We start from the raw sequence: 25659 nt of genomic DNA, 5'->3' as shown, positions 1-25659 counted from the left end.
TCTTTATGATGCTGTAGACTCGAAGAGTAGGAGATGGAAAGGTGAGGTTTTTCAGCAGTCGTGGCAAAAGGTTGGAAAAGATCACCTTGATCATCAGTTCTTTTCCCATGCTGTTGCAAGCACTGGCATTTTGCAAGCCCTTTACATTTAATCATTCATTATTTAAAAGGCAGTCAAGTCTCCTATAACCATATCCTGCTGAGAAGCTGTTCCAGAACTTGCCGTTCTAGTGGTTGGGAGTCTTGTTTGTGACCAATTTATAGCCTTGGTTTCTATCATCACTATTCTGGAGTCAAAATGATTCTTACTGTCTGTCCTCAATGCATCTATAGACAGAAGCAATAGCCCATTAGTTATCTTTTTGTCTTTATTTTGCTAAACTGGAAAAGCTGCTGTCTTTTATTCCCCTCTGTTCCAAAAGGCTCTTTATTTCCCTCCTCCTGCTGCATGCTGAAAGGGGTACTGTTCCCCGGCAATATATTTCTAACTTCTACATTATTTTTAATTTGCTTAGAATTTTCCACAGTTTTCTGTGTGAAGTCTTAGCAGTGCCTTAGTCAGTGGCATTGAATACTGTTCCTGTATTTCTGCAAGGAATAGCTTTCAGTATACTGTTGTCCACAACTGTTTCATATGGTGGTTAATACAATTAGAGTGGGATCTCAACATTTTCTGGATTTCCCTTGTCATAGGGTGTCTCTGTTTTCCAGCTAACAGGCTTCTGTCTTTGAGCTGCAGTTCTTGTTAGTATGCACATTTATTGCATTTTATACCATTGGATTTTGTTCCCTTTCTAAAGCTCCAGTAATCACTGTCATCTATGTTCTGGTTTTTTTTCTGAATATATGGCAGTACGATTCTCTGAAGCATCAATACAGAAGGGTATTGCTAATAATTTTTGTTAGCGTATGCTTTTGGGGCCATCATCATTGTTCCCATTTTTATTTCACTATTTTATCCTCAACCAAGTATTGATAGTTTTTACAAAGTTTTCTTATCAAAGTTTTCCTACTCTTGGTCTAGTGTTATACCAGAATGTTCTTAAGATCTTTTTTCAAGAGTGGGGAAGACTGGTCAAAGGTTATTGTAGCTTAGCTGTTGATACCCAGACTTCTTGGTTGGAGATTTTGAAATCTCTGTCTCTCCTCAGGTAACCTTTTGACCTAAAAAGTGAAACTTCTGGGCCATATATTGGTGCTACTTTATCTAAGCTCCTGTTACTCAGACCTATTTGAGCTGTGGGTCTTGGTCTGGTTGGGATCAAGAAAGGTCATCCTGAATAAAGAACACCACGCTTTTTTCAAGTTGGTGCAGTTTATAAGCAAGTTAAAATACTTGATCTTCAGCCTAAGGGATTTCAGGCTTATAAACCTCCTTCCTGTGATAACTGAGAGTGTTTCTGGGGAGGTTTGCTGTGTCTTAGATGGGTGAAAGGTCTCAAGGTCATGCTGTTGCTTGTGTCTATCGAGTTTAATGTAAATACCTTAGAAGTATGGTTGAGTCTAGTAAACCTTGGCAATAAGTTGAGATTTAAAAAATATTTATCTACCAATATAAATTTACTTAAAGCTATTCAAGATAAGTTTCTTACTACCCCCTTTTATCCCCCCTCATTTCCACATTGAAACAATGCATATAAAGACACTTCTTTACTTTGTGGAGCTGGGTTATGAATAAAAAGGGTAAATGTTTATCTCTACAGAAATTTCTAGGGAAAAGTTACTTAAAGACTTGCTTTTGTGAACATATCTTTTTTTTCCTTGTAAACTGTCTTGTATTTGCTTCTCTTTAGCAACAAAATAGCTGTTTGTGTTTGACTATTTATTTTAGCTAATCAGAGAAATCGGTGGCATAAATTTAAAGAAGAATGAGCCTCCTCTCACCTGCCCTTACAGTCTGAAAGCCAGAGTTCTGTTGTTGACTCATCTTGCCCGGATAAAAGTTCCTGAGGTCCTCGAAGAAGGTAATGGCTTTTCCCCTAATCAGATATTGTTGGAAACAGAGCAAGATGTGGCATGCTACAGTACTTATGATTCTTGTCCATTAAAGAGTTGAATGGATCTCTGCTTAATAGCCTCTATGCAGGGTACTTAGTTTTTCAACTTTAATGACTCTCTAGAACATTTACTTAGCATTTACTCATTCTCATGGCAGCCCTGTAATACTGATATCTTGTTTTTTAATGCCTTTGGCTGCAAATGGCTTAGATAAACTTTTTTTATCTTTGTAATAGGGTAAAAGGTAAAACAAGTGAAGTTTTTTTGCTTTTCAGAGCAAAGAAATCCAAGACAAGCATAATGTTGCTCTCTATAACATTTCCATTTGTGTTTATTTTTGGAGTTTTTTAGCCCACTCTGTGAAACAAAGATGATAAGACAAGAACTATCTAACAGTTACCTGTGAGCTTCAGTTTGTGTTTTGGAATTTTTTGTACTTGTAAATATTCAAACTGAAATGTTTCTAAATGCAGTTCTTAAATTTAAACCGTGAAAGTCATTGTTTTAGGCTGAGAGATGTTCTACATTTTAGTGCAAATAAAAAAAAACAACACCAAAAAAACCCCCGAGCAAAACAGGGAAGATGCTTTGGTTCAAATTTTTCAGTTTCTTTCAAAAGAAAAATAATCAGTCTTACATAGTCATGAAAAATGTCTCATCTTTCTTGCCAACTTAGTTACTGTTTGTACTTACAGCTGCACAGAACTGTATTCAAAAGTAGTTGCTCCTTCACAAATAATATTTTTCCCCAAATGGGTGTTTCGCTTAAAATTTAAAATTCTTTTTTTTAACTCGTGATTACTTAGAGAATTCATGCTATTTTAGTATGACTGGTAAATTGTCAATGCCATCCTGTTGCTTTTCTGAGATGGATCTATTAAGTATTTCTTCATTTGGTGTGGAAGCTGGTATACAATATTTGTTTTCTCTTAGCACTTGCTTATTCCTGTTTGGTGGATAAATGCTGCAGATGGATGTGTCAGTGAGCATAAAGTGGTATTTTCAGTAATACAAGAAGGAGTAGGAGTGAAGACCACACCATTAAATGTCCAGTTCATGTAAACTGTCTAATTTTTTTTTCCCCATAAAGTAATACAGCATAATTGCAGCCAGTTTTATCTTGCAGATCAGCAGTTTATCCTTAAAAAGAGTCCTGCACTACTTCAAGAAATGATTAATGTGATCTGCCAACTAATAATAATGGCTCGAAGCCGGGAAGGTAAGAAAAGAAACCGTATAATTAAAACCAGTAAATATGTTTCTTCGTTGTAATACTTCATAAAGTCTTTGGTTCTTGTGGGAAACTTAACCTGTGATATTTAGAAATGCCTAAATGCACTTTTGCTCTTTTTATTGCAATGAGAGTTCTCTATTATGAGGATTGAAATGCTGCTGCCACTGCCAGGCTTTGCTCTGAAATCCTGAATATGTGTGTTCTGCATGTAATTCATTCAATAAAGTCTCTCCTTAAATGCAATTGAAAGCGTTTTCTTAAAGATCTGATGCATTTTCAGTAGCAAAGCACTTAGTATAAGACCTGTGTTCATCCATCTTTCCATTTGCGCTTTTACAGTTTTTCCCTCCTCTTGCGAGTGCTACTTCTTTTTTAGATCATTTCTTTGCGATTATTTCATTGTTTGTTGCTCATATTTCTCCATTTCAGGATTCTATACCATTTAGCCTGCTATGTAGTTTTACTCTCAACTTGTAGGGCAGGTGATTAGCTGTAATTGCCATAGACGTTACAATTTAATTGAAATGTAATATTTAAGCTTTTTTCTTTTCACTGTAAAAAGTCAATTGCTCTGAAGGTAGTTGCTTGCAATGTAAAGAAGCAAAGACTTGGATATCATTCCTTTATTGCAACAAAGATAGGCAAGGCTTTTTTTTTACCCCAAACCACTGACCATTTTGTTTGCTGTCAAACAATACATATTGGTTGAACTTTACTAGACCAAAACTCCTTTAATGAGCGTTGATAGCCTCCTAACAAGAACAGTTTTGGGAAAGATATTTCCTAGCACCATTGCAAGTGGTGGTGGGAGTTGGACTTCTTAACAAAATAAAGTGTGAGAGGGGACATGAGCAGATAAGGATGTTGTGTCAAATGTGGGTGTGCCTTTTTTGGTCTGTATAGTACTTTATAAAAAATACTTGAACTTTTGATACTGTAAAATACTTCAAAGCTCTGAAAGATGTGTTTTTAGATGAACTATGTATGTATTTGTAAATGCTTGTTTTCTTTTGTGCAAAATGAAACCAAAATAATACAGCCAGAAGCTTATTTTATGCAACTGAACTGGAAGTCTTGAAAAATTGAAAATACCTGTAGTTCTTCTAAAAGCTGAAATAAGATGCTGAGCGTAGTACAGAATACATGATATACCTTGCACCTTAAATGACCTCCAAGTAGGTGTGTTCTTCTCCTCTAGTTCTGAACGTACATGGAGATAGCTTTTTAATATGAGAGTAAAATGATCATTTATAGATGCAGTGTTTTTAATAAATTGCTTTGAAGTTCCAGAAAATTTAGATTTTAGAGTAAATTAAAATAAATAAACAGTTTTTTGGAAGACAGTAGTGTAAACCAATTTTCTGTTTGCATGTGAAATGGAAGTGATGGTTATTTATAAACAAAATCTGAACAACCTCTACTGCTAACAATTTCTAGAGATCATCATGATCTCTTCCAGCCTCAGTGAGTCTGTGAAAGTGGAAGAGAATTTATAGCTGTCATTATGTACAGTAGATTTGGAAAAAAAAGTAGGAATGTATCATAGGTATAGTGGAGGACTTGTAGGGTATTTCTTTACAGCTTTTCTCAACATTATTTCCAAAGTTTGAAAGAGACAGTATTCAGAAATTTGGTCTTTGATCTAAAGCAAAATCACTGCTTTTACTTTTTATCACTTAGCAAATGTAGCATATTGACCCTATTTTTGATGACTTTACATGTAGAGAGAACTTTGCTGCCCTGCTAACTGTTGTTGGGAAACAATTGGAAATTGTAAATGTTTGGTTTTGTTTAGTTTTTTTTGTTAGGATGGATTTGGGTTTGTTTCCTTTTTTTCTGGTTTTTTTTTGGGTTTTTTTTGTGGTTGTTTTGATTATTTTTTATGATATGAGTAAAATTGAAGTTAGATTTTGAAATTTTTGAGAGACTATTTTGTTTAAGTTTGTGTATATGCCAGCGTAATTTTAAGTAGCTTAAAACTTAACTGCAGATGTTTTTGGGGTTAGTTTTAATTTTCACTTAAATCAGCCTTGACATGGTACATAAAATTATCACATTTTATAACTAGCCGTAGTTTTTCAGCAGACCTGATCTGTGAAAATACAAAGATGATGGCATGTGTTAATACTATCTAAAGAAAAAATTTGGGGACAGATCTTACTTCGTGAAACCTAAGTTGGTGGTGGGATAAGGAGTCTCATTTTGTGATGTATTTGTGTCTTTCAAATACCCTGAATTGTTTTTGTTATTATTATAAGCTTAAAAATATCTGCATCCATTTATGAATACTTTGTAATCCAGTCTTTTGAAGAAAAGCACTTGGGATGACTTTTCACCATCTTGGCACTTTGCTTTGTGGCATCCATTGCTTGCAACCACTGTTCTGTGGCAGTTAACTGATGGCTGATAATCAGCAGGTCTGAATTATTTTCATGGCTTCTTTGAGATCATCTTTAAGTATGATAAGTAGATAGCTGCCTTGTCAAGTGAGGGATTTCGCTGCCAAAAACATAGAATGTGCTCTAGTAACTGTCTGCAGAGAAGTTAGGCATCAGTTCAGCTGTCCAATCAAGGCACATTCCTTAATTCAAGTTGGAAGCTGCAGTGTAATGTAGAGGTTGTGGTTTAACCCAGGTGTATACCATTCCTTCACAAGCAATTATAATTTGCATTTAAATTTGTGTTTGACTACTTTGATGTCATATGTTGGGTTTAAAGGATGGGTTTAGATAAGAAGAAATTCTTCCCTGTGAGGGTGGTAAGGCACTGGCCCAGAGAAGCTGTGGATGGCCCATCCCTGGAAGTGTTCAAGGCCAGGCTGGATGGGGCCTTAAGCAACCTGGTTTAGTGGAATAGGGAGGGGGTTGAAATCAGGTCATCTTTAAGGTCGACCCAAACCATTCTCTGATTCTGTATCTTTGGATGATTTTATAACGTTAGATTAAAGGTCATCCTTTAGTGTGCACATTGACAATCAGGAGATGTCAAAATGTGTACAGCAAAGGCATTAATTTTATGGCAGGGGCATCTGGGGGATGTTAAAGGCTACACTCTTCTCAGGTCTACTCTCAGGAAATAAAAAGACCTGTGTTATTTTCATGAAACCGAAATAATATTTTCCAACTTTGTTGAAATATTTTTCTACTGTCATATGGATGATGGGTCAATCCTTTAAGAAAGAGAATATTTTCTGCTCTGACTACTGCTCTGTGGTCTCAAAGCTGTAGGTAAATTTCCTGCAAAAGCCAGTTTGTCAGACAATATTTAGGATTCTTTTATTGAGTTGTTTTGCAGTGTGTTTTTTTTAATTTAAAAAATCCTGGGACTTTCCTTAGCAGCAGCCAAAAAATTTACAGGGAAGGTGAAAGATAGGTAAGAAGGAAAGTAAGTGTGGTGTTATTTAGTTGGAAGGTTAGTCTTTCTATTACTACTTTTTTTTTTTTTCCTGAAGATGGAAGTTACATCTTTCTCAGTTACCAATATATCTAGCCAGGTAGTTCCATTCCTGTGTCTGTTTGCATTGCATATAATCTTCACAGTATTTACTAACATACTGGATTTACAAAAAAATCCTGCCATGTACTTTCATTTGATAGCTGATTATATTTATAGCTTGGTGTAATTAGTGAAGAAATAGGAGATTTGAAAGGGAGAGGGGCAGGTGCAGAGGGAACAGAGTGGTCCTTCATGTGCATTTAACATACCCTCGTAGCTACTTAAAAATTTGCAGCAAGATAGTAAGTGGTGTAAAGGAAGAAGAAAACATACTGAAGACACCAAATTTGGTTGTTCATTTTTTGTCAGATTTAGTACCTTTTGTATTTTCTCTTTTAAATGTTTTAAAATTAATTTAAACTTGCTTTTTATCAAAATATGTGGCCATTGGCACTTAAACATTTAGGAGTTGTAGCTTTGGTACCCTTTTGGTCAGGTGCAGGTAATAAATAGCCTGTCTGCCTTCTCACCCAGGTGTCAGTAAATCCACTTTTATTTGCAACTCTATTTGCCTTCATAGTGTGCTGAGCTTGATCACACAGCCCTAGCAGAGTGGGCATACTCCTTCTGACCACTGGTCTAATTAATCTATTGAAAGATACCTCTGTATAACAATATAACATATAAAATATAACAACCAAATATGTCCATACCAAATATATGTATTTGTATACATAAATGAGTATATTTCTGTATGTACACATAGACATTTGTATTTGTATGCAGAATATACCTGTAACAGTCAAGGTAATCAAAGGTTAATTGTTTCTCAGAAAAGGTTTTAAAGTATAGGAGAAAACATATGCCAATTATTAAATGAAATGACAGGCATCATAAATTACAGGTGCCTTCTGTAATACTTGTTTGAAATGGCCTTCAGTTCTTTCATGTGCCACATGTAAGGTCAGAAAAAGATTTAAGTAGCTTAAATTCCACGTGGCTCTCTGAAGAGGATCTAACTTCTTTTTATGTTTCATGGTAAAGGATATATGGAACGACCCAAACATGGCCAGTTCTGGACTTGCAGCATCTCTTGAGCTGCAGGGGAACTCTGAAATGATTTCTTTAAACAGGGTTTATGAGAGGTTTTATTCATGAATAGATGGTTGTCAAATTATATAGCAGTATGTGTCTGCTTTGCTTTTTCATTTCTTTGGAGATGTGATGAAGAGTATTAAATTACTACTTGTCTTTTTGGTTGGTTTTTTTTTTTGCTTCCTTTTGCTCTGTTCTGGCTAGGGCTTTCTCCTCGTTTATCTTATAATTTGAATTATGTGCAATGTAGGCCTTTTTGTACTTTAAAATATTAAAATAATTATATGTAATTTCTAAAGGAAAAGTCAAATAAGTCTTTGCTCAAACACTCTTTTTAACCTTTGTAAATAAACCTAAAAGTCATGCGTTTGATATTTTTCTGGCTATTCTTGCTGCCTTGTAACATAATATAATATGCTCTGCTTAGCTTCACTCATACATAAAGTTTCTTCTTTAATGTTACCTGTATGTTCATCTCTCAAGATGAAAATCTTATAAATAATGTATTATGTTGTAAAAGATTAATGTTTAATGATAAACTATAATTATATGCTTACAAAATAGAGCTAAACACATTATACAGACACACATACGTAAAATAAACAAATATAAGCCACGTTTGTTTTGATGCTGCAGTTTTTTTGCTTAATTGGTGAAGGTTTTATCTGTAATAATTGCACAGATAGAGTGTGCTGTTGTTCCCTGAGACAGTGTGAGATGGAAGTCTTTCCCTTTCTTAGTGTTAGTTGTGACACTTAAGTAGAGGGAAGAAAATGTCTGCTGAGCTGTGTGATTGCAGTGAGAGTAAAAGGGCTGCCTGATTAATTATGCTGAACATTTTAAGATGTCTCTTTTGCTTGGGGGACTGAAAACAAGGTTTTCTGTGGCTTATAATACAAGTATACACTGTAAAAGTGTAAGAAGAAAAAAAAGTTTAAAATTATGTTGTTTGTTTCATTCTCCCCAAGAAAGGGAGTTCCGTGCTCCATCTTTGGGATCTTTGGAAAATTGCATGAAGCTTTCCCAGATGACAGTCCAGGGGCTTCAACAGTTCAAGTCTCCCCTTTTACAGCTGCCTCACATTGAAGAGGACAATCTTAGGCGAGTTTCCAATCATAAAAAGGTATAAAACTACAAATGATACTTGTTAACTTCTTAAAGTGCTTTCTGCTCCTTCTTGTACCTACTTTCCTGTAAGGAAGCAAGGTCATGAATTAGCTAAGAGAATAAAAATAGATTTATTTTGCAGCAATTCAATACAATACTTCCTAGATCTGTCTACTTTTTATTTCTTTGACGTCCATCTCAGTTAGGGGGTGGAAATTAAGATTAGAGATCTGGTAAATGTAAATAAGTGTAAAAGATCAGTCTATGTTGACCTCCTAAACAGAAGAAATTGAATTTCTTTATTAGTACAATGTACTGTCTCCTATTTAGTATTTTTCCAGAATGTGTCTGGAATATCCTACTGGGAGTTTTTTTTTTTTTCCGGGTGGCTGGGGGTGAACAGGGGAAGCTTGTTTGGCCTTATATAATTCTTAATCTATTTTGATAGAAAATAGATTCAGAAGCTTACACAGAGGTGTTCATAAAAGGAAAAAAAAAATCAATTACTGTAGGAAGTATTTCAGGTTTTGTGATCCATTACATTTGACAGAGGGTGTCTTATAAAGCTATTGCTATGCAGTTGTAGTGGGGAAAGTGTTGGTATTTGTAGAATTTAAGGATGAAAAAGAATAGTCTTGTCTGAATACTTGCATGTGTTTCTTCACTTTGTTTTGCTGCCTGTCCTGTATTCAGACCTGCTTGTTGGTTTGGCGCCAGTATATCTTCTACAAATGCCTGGTTAGAAACAAGCAGTTGTCTTCTACTAGAAGCTGTTGACTTTTCTGGTAGTTTTATTACAGTGGTTAATTTGGGTAGATCTTGAAAATATCCTTTTTATCTGATGGAAGTTTTGTTTAGCTTTAACTACAGCCTTAGAGGATGTTTAAATGCTTCTGTGTTACTGTGAAGACTAAGAATTCTTAGGTACTGCCTTTTTTTTTTTTTTAATTCCTCTTGTTCATTAAATATTCAAGTAATGTTATCCTTTGGGTTAAGTAAAAGAACCATTCTCTCATAGGTATCATTAAACTCTTTTTAAATGCAGCCCTAAACTACAGGGACTGTAAAAATTATGCAATTTTAGATGTATTTTTTGACATGTGCAGTGTAACTAAGTACAAACCCCAAGAATTTAACCGTGTTATAATTCCATCTGTCCTTGCCCTGAAAGAGGGAAGAGACCAATTTATTAGGCTTTTTTGTACATGTTCCCATGCACTGAGCTCTTCAAAAATACAGTGCCCTAGACTGGAGGTATGATCAGTCTATCTGGATGCATGAAATTGTTTTTAATAAAGTATGTACATTTGTAGTGGTGAGGTAACCAAGTGTTCAAATCTGTGTTTGTTTTATCCCTTTAGCTCTGCTCTGCAAATCTTAAAAGGATTGGGTTTAGATTCATTTCCAGTTCAGTTAAAAAAAAAAATTAACTTTTATTCAGCTGTTCCTGCTAATACAAATCTCAAAGCACTGAAGTACTCTATCTAAATAAAAAAACCTATTAGTAAGATTTCTTGACTCAACTTTTTAAAAAACCTGGCTGAAATAATAGTTTTATAAGAAACTAAAAAGTGCCGTTTCTAAGGGGTGACACATACTAAGGAACACATAAATGTTCAAAGCAGTGCTATTTAGTAGGTTTGAATGCAACTTCTTTGGTTTATTGTTTCTCAAAACATATGCTTGCTAGTTTCCTAAGGTGTGGGGTGTTTTATAAGAACAAATCAAGTGGTGTGTAAGTATTAGTAACGTGGGGACATGAGTGGTGTATTATCAAGAGTTTATTTGTGGACTGTGTTCTATGCTACCACATGACATCCTTTCCCTTTTTTTTTTTTCATTTCAGTATAAAATCAAAAGTATTCAGGATTTGGTGAGTTTGAAAGGCTCAGACCGTCGCAATTTACTGCACTTCCTAGAAGATAAGAAATATGAAGAAGTTATGGCTGTCCTTGGCAGCTTTCCATATGTCACTATGGATATAAAACCACAGGGTGAGTGGGAGGTGCTTTTGTTCTGTATATGTCACTCTTCTGACATTTTGATAGTCTGTTGGCAGTAGGCTTTTAGAGGATGCTGAAACACAACTCACTGTTATTTATGTGGCCTGGAAATTACATACTTTTTTGAGTGGCAGGTTCTTGTACATGAAATTTATAGTCTGAGGAGGTAAAGTACATTGAAACATTTCACGGATTCCCAAACCAGCCGTAGTTTCTCCTAAAGGAGCTTCTCAGATATTTTGTCTGTTGTTTTAGTATTTCATGAGCAATGTGGAATTCTGGTTGAAATATCACTTTTATTAGCTATCTTTAAAAGTTGTGCTTATTCCAGAATTTCTGCTCAGCTTACTCCAGCATGAGGAGACGTTTGTGAGATTTTGAGTTGGAGACCCTAGTGACTAAATATTCATGGGTTCCTTTGTGATAATCCTTGTATAGTTTTTATATCTGGCAGAATTTGTCTGTGCTATGCTTAGCTACCTTTTGTGTGTAGTTTCCATGAATGTATAATGCTCTCCCCCTCTGAAAATTAAATATATTATGCAGTTCCTGTTAGGCAGCCTTGCAGTGGGAAGTGAATTGATTCTGCATTCTTCTTTCCTTTGTAGAAGATCAGTGCTAGTAAATGTGTGGTATTTGAAAGGTTGTTCTAATTCTTGTTTCTAATTTATGTTGTTATTGTGATAGCATTGATCAAATTCAAAATGTGATGTGCTTTGTTTGGGTAGCCTGATTTGTATTTACCTTATGCATAGTCCTCTGTGAGAAGCAAGTGTTAATGGAAATACCTGTTAAGGAAGCAAATGTCTCCTAATCTTGGTGTTTCTAAATGTTGTTTGTAGGTGTTTTTAAAAACACATAAACAAAAGACTAGCACAGGATTGTATACAGTCCTGTTAATCTGCTTAAAATTCAGTCATGGAGTACCTTCCCATATTTTGGCAAACTCTCCTTTTCTGCCCATAGTCTTCATTTGTCACACAGCTGCACTCAGGTGTGGTATGAAGGATTGAACAATGCATATGCATTTCTGTTTAGCTCAGTATTGCCATTATATAAAATACATATGTAAGACTAGTGAATATTAAAACTGCTTTCTCAGGGAGAAGTTGAGAGGGAATAAGTAAAATGTCTACCCTGGGATATAACTATTCCTTTCCAACCTGAGATCCTCCAGTTTATAGGTCAGAAATATAAACTCCTCAATGTCTGTCCTGCGGGGTTTATGTCTGATGTTTTACTTAAACTAATCATTGCTGTTCTTTTATTTTCCTTTGCCTTCTCCTTAAAAAAAGAATTAAATGCATGATTGTTAATGTGGCATTGAAATTGAGTTGTTAATCTTATGAAAGTCAGGAAAATGAAAATTACGATTCCCAGAACAAATATAACAGGGTCCCTTTGGTCACGTGCAGTATTTCATGTTTCTGAAGTTTTATGCTTTAATATATAATGCACAGTATTACAGGGTTATGGTTCCCACAGCAACCATAACTTTGAATTTTCTAACTTTCATGCAATTAAAATTTCAAACTCAGTGTTGCAGTTTTATAGTTTGCTGAATTACCAACCCTCCTCCTAACAGTATATTTGAGGTTGTAAGAGACTTATTAAATAAAATTTTGAAATTTTCTTTTGTTAAAAATTCTATGATTTGTATGCTTATATTTAGAAGTAGCAGAAACAATGTTTAATGGAGAAAAAGGGTTTAAAGAAGTCTAATAGATGTGTTGCTTTTCTTTTTACACTAGTTTTGGATGATGAAGACAGCAACAATATTACAGTAGGTTCTCTTGTCACTGTTCTGGTCACTCTAACAAGACAGACCATGGCAGTAAGTATTAAGAATATTTGTTCTTTCAGGGTAACTGCAGGTATATACTAGTAAACAGGCATTTATGCTTTTCAAGCTAGCATAATGTTTTATAAATATAACTGTAAAGTTAAGATTTGAAATTGAGAACTTGTGCTCTTAATCCTTCCTTATGTTTTTGTTTCTGAGTGAGAAAGTTTTCCTGGAATAAAACCAGAATTCAGTCTGACCCGTTGCTGTTGTCTAGGGAATGGTAAAAGAATATGGCAAGTGATACTGCTCTGAGGTTTGTAAATAACAGGAAAAGAGACATTCAGAGACTTGGTTCTTGAACTAAAATAAAGTATTCACTCAAGTGCTTAGGACAGGATTTGATTTCACTTTATGTGGGCTCATAATGTTTCAAGTCTCCTGGGTGTTTTAGACACTTTTAAGAAAGAAATTCAGTCCAGCAGAATGCAGAATATACATAACTTAATATAGAGGAAGTACACCAGTGCCACCTGAAGAAAGTGGACTGCTGAATAGGTAACAGTGTGGCATAATCAAAATAATACTACACCCTAGTAGTTAAGCTTCTGACTTGTGCTTATTTTTGAGCTTAAAATGCAGTACTTTCTTTGAACAAAAAAACCTTAATGCACAGGAGCTAAACCAACTCCAACGTAACAAAGACTACAGTGCCGATTTTTTGCATCTGTACTAATCATATAATTGTCTAAGTAAACAGAAAGTCTGAGTTATGCCTCTAAGGGCAGGCACACAATCCATGAGTATTACAGTTGAAGATCAGACTGAAGCCAGTTCAGCTGACAGTCTCTCTATAAAAGTACTGTGTGCTCATGCTGTGGTAGCTGAGGGTACAGTAGGTAAAATGTGAAAGCACTGTATCACTGTGCTGGAATGAAAAAATGAAAGAACCCGAAAATTATGAGAATACTGGACTGTACTTAAAAATGAAGATGTCCAACAGCATATAGAAAACTCATTTAAGATGTTTCCTATGTGACCTCCACTAGGCAGTCTGGCATTGAAATACAACTGCAAAACTAGAGCTAGCCTTTTGTACTTTGCTTTTTTTTTTTGCAGTGGTATCTCCTATTGCCATCTTTATATAAGACAGCTCCTTATGACTGTTTTGTTTTTGGTGGGGTTTTTTTGATAGCATATAGTATGTTTTGAAGAAAGAAATGCAAGGAAAAAAGATCCATTTTCATAGAGATGTCCTAGTCTACAGAATACTAACATTGTGTTGTGTCTTAATGTTTCGTATTTCTAGTTTGATTTGTTGTTTTGTGTCCCTCAGTAACAGAGCAACTGTTGAAGTTTTTAATGCTCTGACAACTGGAGCAGAATTAGCATTTTACTACTGCTTGCTTTTGTGATATAGTATTTCTATGCTTTATAAAACAAGTAGATTCTTTTGAACGAGGTGACATGTTGCTACTGAGTTTCTTTATAATACTAGTGATGGAAAAATCTGAGACCAAATGTTTGAAATAGTGTTTAATTTTGATCTGTTAGTCCCCCGTTGTGTCTGTCACTGATAAAAGAATTTGCCATAATGAGTAAAAGATTCAGACCTGATTAAGCTGATTTAGTTCAAGTTCAAATACAAAATAATAATTTGCTCTTTTGGTACAGAGAAACATTAGTAGTTTTCACATCTTTCTCTAACCAGGAAGTGTTTGAAAAGGAGCAGTCTATATGTGCAGCGGAAGAGCAACCAACAGAAGAAGGGGTAAGTGAAGAGTGAGTGTTCCTCTTGCTAATTAAAGAGAACTTTCTTTCAGATCTTGAGTTGCTAATTGTGTACTTCTGAAGCATTTTTTTTCAGAAATGCCTCCTGAAGTGTATCTTGAGCTGTGCCTTTTAATTTTCTCAACTTAAATTGCTTAAACTACAGTTGAATGCCAGAAATCTTATGAACAGAATAAATATTTTAAATACTGCTTTCCTACAGCAAGGAGATGTCAACAAAGTTAAGAGCAAAGGATGGCAGCAAAAGAATAAAGGCACCAAGAAAGCTTCGAAATCAAAGAAAAAGAAGCCATTGAAAAAGAAACCTGTGCCACCTTCATTGCAACCACCGAAACAGCAGAAGCAAAAACAAGCTAATGGGGTAGCTCATAGATTCAATGCTATTTTATACTTTTATTAAGTTTATCACTGCTAATCTGAGGCAGGTTTTATATCTGTCTCTTACATTTCGGTTTGTGCTTTTGTGAAGTGTATCTTCTAAAATAGCATTTGTTTTCTTTACATTTAAAAATAACTAGTAAAGTAATTAGGGAACCACCATGGTTTCAGTGGCCTGCTGAAAGTTGTGCTCAACTGTTTCAGAAATCTGGCTTCGTAGTCCCTTCTTATTATTAGTTCTTGTTATGCTGCCTTCTGGGAGGTGAATTGTTCTGTAACTTCTACTTTTCCCTTAAAGGAAAAAACTGCAATGAAACTTTCTTCTGATAAATTAGTACCTTTGTGTTTTCCACTGTATGGTGTTTTCTCCACCTCGTGGGCTGTGTTGTAGGTACTTTCTTAAGCTCTCTGTGATTTTTCTTAAGACTTCTTGAAATGCAGTCCCAGAGTCATATAGAACAGTTTGGGTTGGATGGGACCTTGAAGATCATCTAGTTCCAACCCCTCTGACATGGGCATGCATGCAACTCACTAGACCAGTTTTCCAAACTGGCCTTGAATACCTCCAGGGATGGGGCAAACAATCCAGGAATCAAACACTGTTTTCTCCTATTCCTGTTGTGGGTGCCATAAGGAGAAGGAAAATTGCTTCCTTCCTCCTCTTAGCACGTAATGTGAGATGGATTAACCTTCATTGTAGACAAACTGTGATACAAGAAGAGTGTAGATCGTGTGGCCCTAGGACAGGTGCTGTGAATGCTGTGTACTACAGTAGTGCAGACTAAGTTAGAAGCATTGTCTTTTTTTTCTTTCCCATTAGGAAGTTGTTGTGAAGGAAGAAGAGGAGGAGGTCTCTGATAAAGGAAGTGATTCTGAAGAAGAAGAAACAAACAGGGACTCTCAAAGTGAAAAAGAAGATGGAAGTGACAGAGACTCTGATAGAGAACAAGACGAGAAGCAAAACAAAGATGATGAAGCTGTAAGCTTTACTTTATCTTGAAGGGTAATATTGCCTCTGGGGTTGACAGAAGATGCATTTAATTCTTTACTGTCCCCTCAGGCCAGGGAACACTAGGATGAAGGAGTAATACCAGTTCTCCAGAGGTTTTCAGATCTCATTCTGGCGTGAGAGCTTTGTCACTACAAGTTTGTTTCAGAAAGAGTAGTGAAGGGTCTTTGCAGCATAGTCAGAAAACTTAAATGACATGAGAAAAATGGCTGAACTTCAGGAAAAGATTGTAGTGTTTCTTTTAGCTTAATTTGATTACTAGCTGCTACAGACTTTGTGAGATAGTCTCTCCCTTGAACTGTGTTCTTGACAGGCAGTGGCTGTTGCATGCTGCATAGTGCATATTCCAAGCATGCAGTAGTTGAACAAACTTGTACACGTGCTTACTAAACTGTAGTCACTGTTAAGTTAGTAATTTGAAACTGTAATTGTAATTGAAAATGAGACATTGTGCAGATGATTTCTGCATCACAGGTCTTACAGTGGAAGACTTGTGTGACAGCTGAAAGTCCCATACAGAGTGAGAATAAGCTTCTGGTGGGAAAAGAAACATCAAACTTGTAATCAGAACTCTTATGGCTCAGGTGGTGAGTGTTTACAGATAGTGCTGTAGAACTGAGTTTTGAAGAATGTGTGCAAGCCCCACAGATCTGCATTTTGGGGTGTGGTTTTTTGTTTGTTTGTTTTTTTAAATAATTACTTAGATGGTCTCTAGTTTTACTGTTGCTTGGGGGTCTTTTTGCCTTTGATTGTACTGTATAATTCAATCTCTACATGCTTTTCCCTTTATCATATTTAGTGCAAGAACTTGTCACATGTACCATTTTCATGGACTAAAATTTCTGTCTTTTTAATGCAGAAGGTGGCTAGTGCACAGTTATTCTTTAACCTTATCTTTGACAGGAGTGGCAAGAACTACAGCAAAGTATACAGAGAAAGGAACGAGCCCTTCTTGAAACGAAGTCAAAGATAACGCATCCTGTTTACAGTCTTTTTTTTCCTGAGGTCAGTAATAGAAAACATTACAGTTGTAAAATGTGAGAATTAGTAATAATACAAATTAATTGTTCTTTTTGTATTTTTGCTGTAAATACTGGGCTTTTAAAAAAGTCTAATACATGAAAAAAACCTCATTTAATTTTATAAAGTCTTAACTTATAAAATCCTATAAATCTCCTTCAGATACTTTTCTAAAAACTTTTTATTTATTATTCTTCCTATCCAGTTCCCAGAGACTTGCAAACTTGTATGAAATTTAAGGTTCCTTTTTGATAGCAGTAATGCTGAAGTGGAGTTTTTTCCTACTGATCTGTTACATATAGGTAGATTATGTCTGAAAGCTTTTAATCTGATAGGGATCTAATTTATAGTCCTTTTCTTTACCTTTTTTTTTTTTTTTTGAGTGAACAGCTTCACTTGTAGAATTTTAAAACTATAGTCTCCAGTTTGCTTAGGGTTAAGCCATTTTTTTTTTTTTTTTTTGGTCATTTTGCTATGGGATGTGAAAGCACAGCTCTAATAAAGAGCAAGTAGTATTCTACCCTTAACTCTATATCTAACTGCAAATACCTGTGACTGGGGGAGGTCCTGACCCCTCCTGTGTTAACAGTAATGACAGAAGAGTTTGGGAGTTATTTGAATCAGCAGATTGTTTTGGCTTACTGCTTGACTTCAAGTCTCAGTGCAACAACGTGGTGGCAGCACAGTGTGCAGATGTGGAATTGGAGTTGGTTGGCAAAGCTATGTCTTTCTACCACAATGTAGTCTGGAAGTGGTGGAAGCCAACTGTGGAACAGTCTTTCCTATAGAGTTCAAAAATAGAAGTTCAGGTGTGGATGGGTGTTGGAGGAAGGGATGTATTTGAGAGCAGCGACTCAGGTGTCTCTACAGCAGTCTTTGGCATTGAAAATATGTTGTGACGTATCGGTTGTTACTTACACAAACAGTGAACCACTCAGTAGTTGTCTGAAAACCCCTTACAGCAAGAAAACCTTGAAAACGATGGGATTTTTCAAAGTGTGGTGTTTGTGTCCTGAGCAAATAAGTTAGCTGGTTGGGGGTGACCAGACTGGAACCAAGAGGAAGGAGCATTTGGCTACATTTTCTTTCCAGGCCAGTGGTTCAGAGGTTTCCTTTGTTTCCCTGACTAGGGAACTAATCTAGGATCTCTGTCATTGTGCTATCTCCAATAACAGAGGTAGGATGCAAAGCTTATGCTTCCTCTTGTGTTTTAAAGAAGACAACTGAGATGGGGAAAAAGAGTAAAACATGACAAAAAAGGAAGATACTATGTATATTTGCTCTCTCCTCTCAGTCCCCAGAGCTCTTTATGTATATACCCCATACAGCTTGTTGTGTGTGCAAACATACTCCGTTGTCTGCATGCTTGTGATCATACTGTTCTTGCTGATTTTACCTAGTGTAATCATTAGAAAGCAAATTGTGGGAAGCAAGACCTGTTCCTAAGGACCTAGAGAGGATATACAAATAAAGCAAATACATTGTTTTCCTGAAGGCCTTAGCTGAGAGCTGTCTGGCCTTGTGACATCTAGTTTTGTAATGGCTGATCTTAATGCTGTATTTTCCTGACAGTTAGGTATGCTCCCATCTCTCAATACAGCTTCCAGAGGTACACCAGCATAAAAGAAAAAGGTGTGCTGGCATTTTGCTCTTCTGGCTGCCTTAGATCATGTAAAATATGCTGCAGTCTTAATACCTCCTTGCTGCGAAGGCAGCTGGCTTTGGTCACCAGTCGCAGTTCAGAGAATGAATATGTGTTATGCCCAGTGTCTCAGGGTTGCTATTTGTATTTCTCTTTTGCTGCACTTGAGGATTCTTTCTGAGATTTTGCTTATACTTTCTCTGTACCAAGCTGCATAAGCTTCAGCTGTGTCTACCCAAGCTACAGATGGGTTTTATGATAAAACCTAAATACAGTTCACTGGTAAAAAAATTCTAGGGCTGAATTGAATGCTTGAACTTGAAAGATACAGGCGTATTCTCTCATGGTACTGTAGCTGTAAATTTTCAACTTTTCTTTATGGATTTCATGAAAGTTGAATGCAGCTGTGTCTGGTGCTGTAGCTGCAGTTGGAGCATGTTCAGATAGAGTTGATCTGCAACATCCGAAGAACAAAATCTATCGTACTCACTGGAGGTTTTTTTGCATCTGTTATTTAGAGTATTGCACATATTATGGTCATGGCCAGTTCAGAGATGCAGAGTTAAGGATGAAATGGTGTATTCCAGAACTTGCAGATGTTTGAGTGTAGCTGAGCCTGATATACTTGTTCTCAGGGGACAGCCTTATGGATGTTTCATCCAAGTTTTGGGGCAGTTGATTACTCTGCCAGAGATGTGTCTTTAATCTATGCTGGTTCCTAAATAATTATATTTTGCTCCTGAATCCATGGATCCAGAAACTGCACAGATTGTAGTTTTGACATTTTTAGGTAGAAACTGGCCTTGATGTTCCAATTTCATGAACATACTGGTTCCCTGGCATGCCAAACCTTGCACCCATCTGTTAAAGGGCATTTTGCCCACTTGCCTGTTAGTTTGCCAGATTCTCACAGGCATAAACTTTAAATTCCACCCAATAAGAGAGAGGAAAATGACACTCCTACACAGTTGTCCTTTCTGTAAAAAAGCGATGGCACTTTGGGGTCAGTAGCTTTACTTCCAAATGGTTTACTATATAGATTCCTTGATCATTAGATCAATGAATGTCATTTGCCCTGGTATTTCTTCCCCCCTTGGCTGTTATTTTTTACCAGTTTTTGTGAAAATCCACTTGGCAGTTTTGATCTTTTGTTCTTAAAAAAAATAAAAATTCCTTGCCATTGGGAGTAATGAAAATCTACACAATGTATAGCCAGTTAGCACAGTGTTTTGGTAATGTAAAAAATAATGCATTGATACAACTGCAGATGCTTTTTTCTCTGGTGGGAGTCTTTACAGGCTTAAAATGCTGAGTAGCCATTCTGTAAGGGCTCTAGCTTGTGGCTCTTTTTCATCTGTACTATTTATACTGTTCATCTTTCTATTCCTAGAGGCCTTTTGACTAGGAAATAAACACTCCAACTGCATAAGAACCTTCTTTGCTACAGCTGTCAAGGAGATTGACAATATATTTACTGTTGAAACTTACAGATAAAATAACTTATGCTTTTTAATCACATGGGGTGACTTTTCATAAAGAAAATCACTTGGAATAATTGTAAGAATTTAGAATGCTATATATTTTGGTCCTAAATAGTGTAGGAATAGGTTTTTGTCCTGGTCGCAGTGCCTGTTTCAAAAACAGGAAGGAGTGCTGTTGCTTTGCTGTGATGCAGTTGCCTTTGCTTTTATACACTGTTAAATGGGCATTTAACATATTGAGTTAATTTTACATTCTGTGTTCTGGGACTCAGCAGTGTTAATTCAGGGTGTTTTGGTTGTTGATGTGAGTGTCTTGCTGCTGTAAATAGTTGAATATATCAGTGAGATTGTGATAGTTATTACTAGCATAACAATTAGTCACTTCAAAAGAGAATAGGAGTTAATTTATCTTTTGTAATTTTTCAATTTTTACATTATTTAAATTTCAGATCACCAGACAGTGTTTTCTGAAATTTTAAAAGTATCTAAAACTACTGAACTTTTGACTCTTTCAGTGGACATAAAAGTTCTTCAAATTCTACATATTAACAGCATTTATTTCCCATCCATGGAATTTAGAAGAATGTCAGTGGTGGTGTTAAAGTCCACTGTATCCTTTCATTCAGTCCTCCTAATGCTGTTAGATTAAAAATTAAACAAAACAACCACTTTTTATGTGACACTGAAGCAACTACCTGATTGGTTTTGGTGTAAATATGTAAAAATTGCCCTCCTGGTTTGGAGCTTTGACTTGTAACTGTTCTGACATTCACTTTTGAGGGCTTCAGTCTGTTATAGATCTGATCAGTTACCAAACCATCAGGGGTGGATAAAAATTGTTTTGGAACACAGATGGACATCTGAATTGTGTAAAAGGAGTGTGTGTTTTCCCCTGAAGGGCAAGATTATGCTGTTATGACTATTACCTATCTACTAAAATACTTCATTATGAAGAAGTCTTCCCCCTCATGCCCCCACTATTCTCACTTGTTTAAAAAAAAGACTTAAGGAGATAAAGGAATGGAAACTTGCTTTGCAGTACTAAACTAGCTTTTTTGCAACAACGAGGTTTCGGCTTCTACTACAATAAGGTGGATTTTGCTTAAAATGAGTGCCAGAGGGTTAACCAAAAAGGTGTAGGGTTTAAATAAAGAACAGTTGATGCCGAAGAACTGTCTTTCCCATTTGAGAATCATTGTGTCTATGCTGCTGAACTGCACGACAGTCTTAAAAATTTGACTCCAATTGAAAAAAAAATATTATTTTTTACAGTGTTTCTGTCTTTTATGAAGGACCATACTCATTTAATTTAATTTAGGAACTCTGCTTTGGTGCCTGCAGTGGCAAAACCTTTGGGTCCTGTAGCTATTTTGAAAGCTGTGTGTGATAGGCAGCAGTTGTTGGGCATCCTTTACAAATACAAATCAGTATTGACTGATATTGATTCACTTCCTCGAAGTGAAATCTCAGTACGTTCAAATTTCATTTTTCCGGCAGATTCCAACTTCTTGGGGTGGGGGAGCAGTGGGTAAAGTATGCTTACCTGAAAAAGACTACTGAGAAGAGTACTTTATCTGTCTTTACGTTTATATGTTGAAATTTTTATCCAGGCTGGATTTCTGTAGAAGGACGTAAAGTAGTAGTATATTACATTAAGTTGCTCATTAACCCTCAGTGAACACCATTCTTTGGAATGGTTCCATGTCCCACATGGTAGTTTAAGTTAAATAGATGGAATGAAGTTTTTGGAGACCAGCAGTCACTTGTGATAATCTGTTTGCCTTCAGTGTACAGTATTTACTATATATTTTATTCATGCATATCCACAAGCTTAAAAAACCCACAAAACACAAACCGCCTCCTTTCTGTCTGTATTACAAGGACCAGCAATTCCTAATTACCTCTTATAAAGTGCAGGGGCATAATTTTCTATGACTTCAATAATCCTGGTGTTTTTGTTTTCTTTTGTTTTTTTTCCCCTTCTGAAAGGAAAAACAAGAATGGTGGTGGCTCTATATTGCAGATCGGAAGGAGCAGATGCTAATATGTATGCCATATCATGTTTGTACACTAAAAGATAAAGAAGAGGTAAAGTACTGGGAGAGTTTTCTTTTTGGAGTATTAGAAAACTCTATTGAAGTGTCTATGGTATGCAAATACATCTAGATTTTAATTTTTTTTTATACTTATCTATTAAGATGGAAAACAAATTTTACTCTCCTGATAAAAGTGGGGAAGAGTCTTTTAACTATGAAAATTGATAACGGAGAAAAAAAAAGTAATTTAAGAAGACTTTCAGGTTTCTTTGCAGAATATGTTTGGGTTTTTTTCCCCAATATCAAAAGCTGATGAAACCCAGTATTCATGTACAATGTTATTCTTAAAGTTATTAAAATTTGTTAGAAATATTAAGTGTCCTCTTTCTTTAAAGCAGAGACTGTGACAAATTAATTAGCCTCGGCTCACGTGAACCTTTCTGGGACTGTAACCTTTGGCTGTGTTCTTGATACTTTTCTGAAAAATGAAGATTTAATGTATTTGTTCTTCCAAACTATATGTTATATTCAATTTCAAGTAACAGTAGAGTTAAGATAATGCTTTCAGCAGACTAAATATTTTAACCTGTTTGGGTTTTTGAAATTTAGCATACAAGGGGGTGAAATTGTGTACTTAATGTAATTACTTGGTCTAACTCAGAAAACATGTGACTGATTATTCAGCTTTCATGGAAGGGATTGTTCCTGGGTATTGTGACTCTTTTCTGTGTCTATTTTATTACATAGAGATTTTCAAAGAAATGTCACTACTAAGAAACTAAAATATTTCTTAAAAAGGTATTATTTGGTAGTAGTATTTATTGTTCATTGTAGAACTCAGGTACTTATTTTAATGTGTCTTTTGAAAGCAGGAAGAACTTATGGCTTAAATTCTATTTTGTAGGTAGAACTGAAGTTCCCAGCACCAGGCAAGCCTGGAAACTATCAGTACACAGTTTATTTAAGATCAGATTCATATATGGGATTGGACCAGATTAAACCATTGAAGGTGATGTTTGACTGTGTTATGTATTTGTATTACATTGAAAGCTACTTCATATGGTTATTAAAACCCCAGAAGTCCTGTTATCAATAAGAATTCAGCCTGTCCTGATTTTAAAACAAGTGGGAAGGAGGGACTTATAAGCGGTTTCTGCCTGATGTCAGTAATCCCAATTTTATGATGGATTAAACAGGACTAGAGTTTGTGATGCTTTCCAGTGCCTATGTATTTTATTCACATTTTTCTAGCATTTATTAAATTTCTGCAGTATCGTTGGCTCTGGCTTTTTTTACCTTGAGGTCTGCCATGGCATTTCTCTGCCCTTAGTCCTAGATTCATACAGTTAATGAGAAAAATCTGGCATGCCATATTTCTGGAAGCAGTTCTTGGTTTTGTTTTGGATTTTGGGGTGAGATGGGATTTGTTTTGTTGTTTGTTTGGTTGTTTTTTTAACTGTCCTTTTTGTGTGGTGTGTCATTTGTTTTTGGGTGGGTGGGTTTGTTTGTTTTTCCAAATTGCTGTTTATTGTCTGTAACCTTTTCTTCCCCCTCTTCTCTTTCCTTATCCAATTGCAGCTGGAAGTTCATGAAGCAAAACCAGTGCCAGAAAATCATCCACAATGGGATACAGCAATAGAAGGTGATGAGGACCAGGAAGACAGTGAGGGCTTTGAAGACAGTTTTGAGGAGGAAGAGGAAGAGGAGGAAGATGATGATTAAACAGTACTATTGATTGACTACAATATCTGCACATACTGCAAACTCTTGGTCTGACTGTGGAACTTGTAAAATAACCAAGAAACACAGTACAGAAGCTTTGAGAAGGCTGAGTTTAAATTTTCTTTACCAATTAAGAGTGCATTATGTAACTTCTCAGTGGAGGTGAAACAAATCTGTTGCCATTGATACACCTTGGAATATGCTTATGGCTCATTATAGCCTTCAAAGTGCAGGATGGTGCATTTGTTTCAATTGAAAATAAAAGCTTTTTTATTATAAATGTCCAAAAGTGTGGGCTATGTATTGTCTGATCAGTTTAGGGTCCAATTTAAATAAAAGGTACTACTAGCTAGGAGCAAACTTTCACAATTTTTCTGCATTAAGAATTTATTTTAGAAAACTTTTTGGTATATTTGACATTATAAATCTCTGCTGATTGAAACAACATCTGCTCAACTTTCAAACTTGATTGGTTCTGTGGTATTCATTAGCTATTTTATTGTGATACTGCTCACATCATTCATAGCTTTAAAAATCTGTTTTACTTAACATGATCATTATAAATTGACATCATACCCATTGCCATGTTCCATATATTCTGGAGGGCTGCTTTTTTTAGGACTGTTGCCTTTTTATGCCCGAGATTATAATGGAAATCATAAACTTTCTTGACTCTGCCATAGGATACTTCTTAATGGCTTAAAACATTTTTAAGCCTGTATTTCATCAGATCAGCAGAAGATCTGAGTCTTTTGATAAACAGAATGTCTGAAAACAATTTTGGGACCACGTGTTATGTAAGTAAGTGGCTTTTGTGTAATACCTTTATAAAAGGTACGTGCTGAAAGCCGAGGTATATTCTGAATCTACCTGACACCGTCAGAAACGTTCTAAGGGTAAAATACAACATGCATAGAGGGCATGTTTTGTATCAATTTTGAATTCCCATGAATAAACTGGACAATTTGATGGCTGTTTGCATTTGTAATAGTGTGCCTCTTTGTCTGAGTTGGTTTTGTTTTTTTTACCTCAGTCTCCTGCAGGGTTGTAAACAAGACTGATTGTTTGATTCTGTCACTACTCCTGTTTAAAAAAAAATCAAGTCTAATTAGAGAATAATTTCAGGGAGGAAAGAATCAGGGCTGTTAGTGTATTGTATGACTTGACAAAAGCCATGGCTGGATTCTTCCTTTTCTTCCTCCCAATAAAACATGAAAATTACTGAAAATATTGCATTTCTATACTTCAGAAATATGTATGAGTGTTCTGCAAGTAGGAACAGATATATTTCTGTTCCCATGTATTGAATTAGGAAAATGCAATGCTGTAAAATATGACAAATTGCCACGAGGGAAAAATTCCATCCTATGAAATTTGCCCAAAGCCAGAATAGGTGCACACTAATTTGTGACCTTGTTTATTAGAAAGGGTTGTCACTTTAAATGCAAATTTACATTGTTATATTCTTTGTAATTGCAGTAGAGCAAATAAAATTTGAAGATGTTCTAAATGAGATTGTTATCTTTCAAAGTACTTCTGAAGTGCACATTGTGCAGAAAAAACTCTTGTAAACCATAATCAGTGTCAGGTGTTCAAACTCAAGAATGAAGAATAGCTTTAAATTAAACGGCTTCTACGCTTGATGGCTTTTAACTCCAGTTTTTATTTGCAAAATACAGTAGAAAAATAACAACAAAAAAGCTCTAGTTGCATTCCATAGGCTTTTGAGTCAAATTCTGCATTGATGAGAGAAATTATAGTAAAAAATCTGGTGACCCTTTCTCAAGCAAGTAGGCAAAGTGAATGGTAAGATTACATCGTTCTGTCAGAACAACTCATAGTGAAATTCTACAATTGTTAAAAGCAGGGAAACGATTATAGTTAGGAGAAATAGTTGATAATAGAAGCATTTTGGGATGGGGGTGA

General features: G+C 35.7%; 1 protein-coding gene across 1 annotated transcript in view; it reads left to right on the top strand.

Moving 5' to 3' along the window:
* Positions 1 to 24721, top strand: part of SEC63 (SEC63 homolog, protein translocation regulator) — a 58451-nt gene extending 33730 nt beyond the window's left edge. Inside the window, exons 10-21 of the mRNA XM_017829359.1 lie at positions 1831 to 1963; positions 3124 to 3216; positions 8730 to 8884; positions 10715 to 10862; positions 12623 to 12705; positions 14366 to 14425; positions 14648 to 14806; positions 15644 to 15802; positions 16736 to 16837; positions 21965 to 22063; positions 22916 to 23020; positions 23590 to 24721. Coding sequence (XP_017684848.1) covers positions 1831 to 1963; positions 3124 to 3216; positions 8730 to 8884; positions 10715 to 10862; positions 12623 to 12705; positions 14366 to 14425; positions 14648 to 14806; positions 15644 to 15802; positions 16736 to 16837; positions 21965 to 22063; positions 22916 to 23020; positions 23590 to 23733 — 1440 coding nt within the window. The 3' untranslated portion in view covers positions 23734 to 24721. The remainder of the gene's footprint in view (positions 1 to 1830; positions 1964 to 3123; positions 3217 to 8729; positions 8885 to 10714; positions 10863 to 12622; positions 12706 to 14365; positions 14426 to 14647; positions 14807 to 15643; positions 15803 to 16735; positions 16838 to 21964; positions 22064 to 22915; positions 23021 to 23589) is intronic.
* The last annotated feature ends 938 nt before the right edge of the window (positions 24722 to 25659 follow it).

This window comes from Lepidothrix coronata, unplaced genomic scaffold (assembly GCF_001604755.1).
Source record: "Lepidothrix coronata isolate B3197 unplaced genomic scaffold, Lepidothrix_coronata-1.0 Scaffold5, whole genome shotgun sequence".
NCBI classification, from domain to species: domain Eukaryota; kingdom Metazoa; phylum Chordata; class Aves; order Passeriformes; family Pipridae; genus Lepidothrix; species Lepidothrix coronata.
The sequence above is the reverse complement of the archived record's forward strand: the minus strand, read 5'-3'. Positions and strand labels throughout refer to the sequence as shown.